The sequence below is a fragment of the Penaeus vannamei genome, chromosome 1 (genome assembly GCF_042767895.1).
Source record: "Penaeus vannamei isolate JL-2024 chromosome 1, ASM4276789v1, whole genome shotgun sequence".
In the NCBI taxonomy this organism is placed as follows: domain Eukaryota; kingdom Metazoa; phylum Arthropoda; class Malacostraca; order Decapoda; family Penaeidae; genus Penaeus; species Penaeus vannamei.
In genome coordinates this window covers 14,926,621-14,929,120 of record NC_091549.1, presented here as the reverse complement: position 1 = coordinate 14,929,120, position 2,500 = coordinate 14,926,621, and the positions used below count along the sequence as shown (strand labels likewise).

Below are 2,500 nucleotides of genomic sequence, written 5' to 3'. Positions count from 1 at the left end.
TATATATATATATATATATGTAAATAGTTGTCCAATCAATCTAATTCTAACTGATTACCCACTAATTGTTAAACAAAAAATAATCTGTTCAATTGCTCCTCCTACCACAAAAAGTTTTCAAAAGTTGGAATGAAAAAAATAAACCAGGGTTTAGCAGTACCTATTGAAAAATGCCTTCTTTAAGTAACAGCTATGAATAACTATGCTTTCAGATTATCCTTGACATGCTGAGGGATCTTCTCAAGATACACTCCATGTTCCTGCCCGGCTGCAGAGGCTAAGACACCAGTTGAGTTCCTGCAAGACATAGTAATGTAGTATATGTAGAATTTTCTTTCCCTTTACAACATGGTTTAGTATTTTATACCAATCAAGGTTCATGTGAACCTATAGAACAATGTAGCAATTCACTCCTAATGGCTTTGTGATATAATTATTTTTACAATATTGTCAAAATATAGAACTGCATTATCACTCTTTATCATTCCATTTCAGAAAAGCTTTTGTTGCTTCATGGTATTATAAGCAATATAAAGAACCATCATAATTCTTACCTGTGAGGCGCGGAAGCATCGTATGGAATAGCATTGCCTTGAATATCAGTCAATATCCCACCAGCTGCTTCAAGTATTGCTTGCGGGGCACAGGTGTCCCACTTCTTGCATCCTGGGCTTGCAAACACATAAAGGTGAGCCTTGCCTTCCAGGAGGAGCATCACCTGTAAATGAATGCTTTACGATCAAACTCTGATTCATTATAATTCACCCTTGTATATGCCATTAAATAAGGAAAGCTTTGGCACTTTTTTCAGAATGACATAATCTTTGGTGACAACAATAATCTGACAACAACAATCTGACCCAAGGTTATACTAGTATGATAAAAAAAAAAAAAAAAAACAAGAAAAATCTACAAAACTTGCCCACCTTATGGCCAGCACCGCCTACTCTCAGCACTTCATCAGGGGAGACCGCAGAAATTGCATCATTGACCGTTGATGATGAATGGGACCTTGTGGTGGTCACAATCAACTTGCCTTCTGGTGGAGGCAGGATCTTCATACCTCCAACTTCCCCTCCTACTATGCCCCATATTGTACGTCCAAGATCACTCCTGCAGAACAGAAGCCAACACCATTAATTCAATCAAACATACCAAGCCAAAACGTACTATCATAAACCTCACAGAAAAAAATCTGTAGACAAGCCACAAAACAGCAACACATAAATATACATTAATCTCCTATGTTTAATCACATGTCAAACTTCCTTGCAGGAAGTTTCCATTCCATCATGGTTCCTTACCCAGGGTTCTGGTAGTTATAATAGGGCTGATGAATGATGCCCCCAATGGCCTTCCCACCTGAGGCTATGCCAATCAAGACTGTAACATGGTCTAGTAAGCCTGTGGGTTCAAAAGTGTGTTAGTCATAATAATTGTCATAAACACACTATAAATAATATCACTTTCAAAAGCACTCCAATTCTTCATCAGTAATTAATATGAATGGTAGCCATTTAATTTTTTTTTTTTTTTTTTTTTTTTTTTTTTTTTTTTTTTTTTTTTTTTTTTATAGAAAGCATACACATCATGAGAAAATCACATAATAATACCTGTGAGCTACATTTAATAATATTTAAATAGATTCATGACTCTAAAGACATTATAAATAATATACAAATGCATTCATAAAACAACTTAATGTGTTTTATCTAAACACAAATTACAGCTTCTAGTTATCTAAAGGAAGACTCAAATGTAAAAAAAAAGGATGCAATGCACATTAGATAGAAGATAAGCTATGAATTTTGAAAAATATACATAAGTGTATAGTTATTGGTAAATCACTTAATCTACTGAACTATCTAGCAACTATCAATATATATACAGAAATATATATACAGAAATATATATATATATATATATATATATAAATATATATATATATATATATATATATATATATATATATATATATATATATATATATATATATATATATATATATATATATATATATATATATATATATATATATTTATATATTTATATATTTATATATTTATATATTTATATATTTATATATTTATATATTTATATATTTATATATTTATATATTTATATATTTATATATTTATATATTTATATATTTATATATTTATATATTTATATATTTATATATTTATATATTTATATATTTATATATTTATATATTCATATACTTAGATATTTATATATTTATATATTTAGATATTTAGATATTTATATTTAGATATTTATATATTTATATATTTATATATCTATATATCTATATATCTATATATTTATATATTTATATATTTATCTATCTATTTATCTATCTATTTATCTATCTATCTATCTATCTATCTATCTATCTATCTATCTATCTATCTATCTATCTATCTATCTATCTATCTATCTATCTATCTATCTATCTATCTATCTATCTATCTATCTATCTATCTATCTATCTATCTAT

The 2,500-nt window shown here is 27.9% G+C and overlaps 1 protein-coding gene across 3 annotated transcripts in view; it reads right to left on the bottom strand.

Moving 5' to 3' along the window:
* The window catches only part of LOC113809204 (3'(2'),5'-bisphosphate nucleotidase 1), an 18,945-nt gene that overhangs the window by 424 nt on the left and 16,021 nt on the right, over nt 1-2,500 (bottom strand). For 2 of the 3 annotated variants that reach the window (XM_027360732.2, XM_027360735.2), the window contains exons 7-10: nt 1,305-1,404; nt 927-1,113; nt 555-718; nt 150-297 (exon numbers count right to left, since the gene is read on the bottom strand). In XM_027360732.2, the coding sequence (XP_027216533.1) occupies nt 201-297; nt 555-718; nt 927-1,113; nt 1,305-1,404 (548 nt within the window). In that variant the 3' untranslated portion in view covers nt 150-200. Of the gene's footprint in view, nt 298-554; nt 719-926; nt 1,114-1,304; nt 1,405-2,500 lie in introns of all 3 variants that reach the window. The other variant, XM_027360734.2, reaches the window with a different exon arrangement.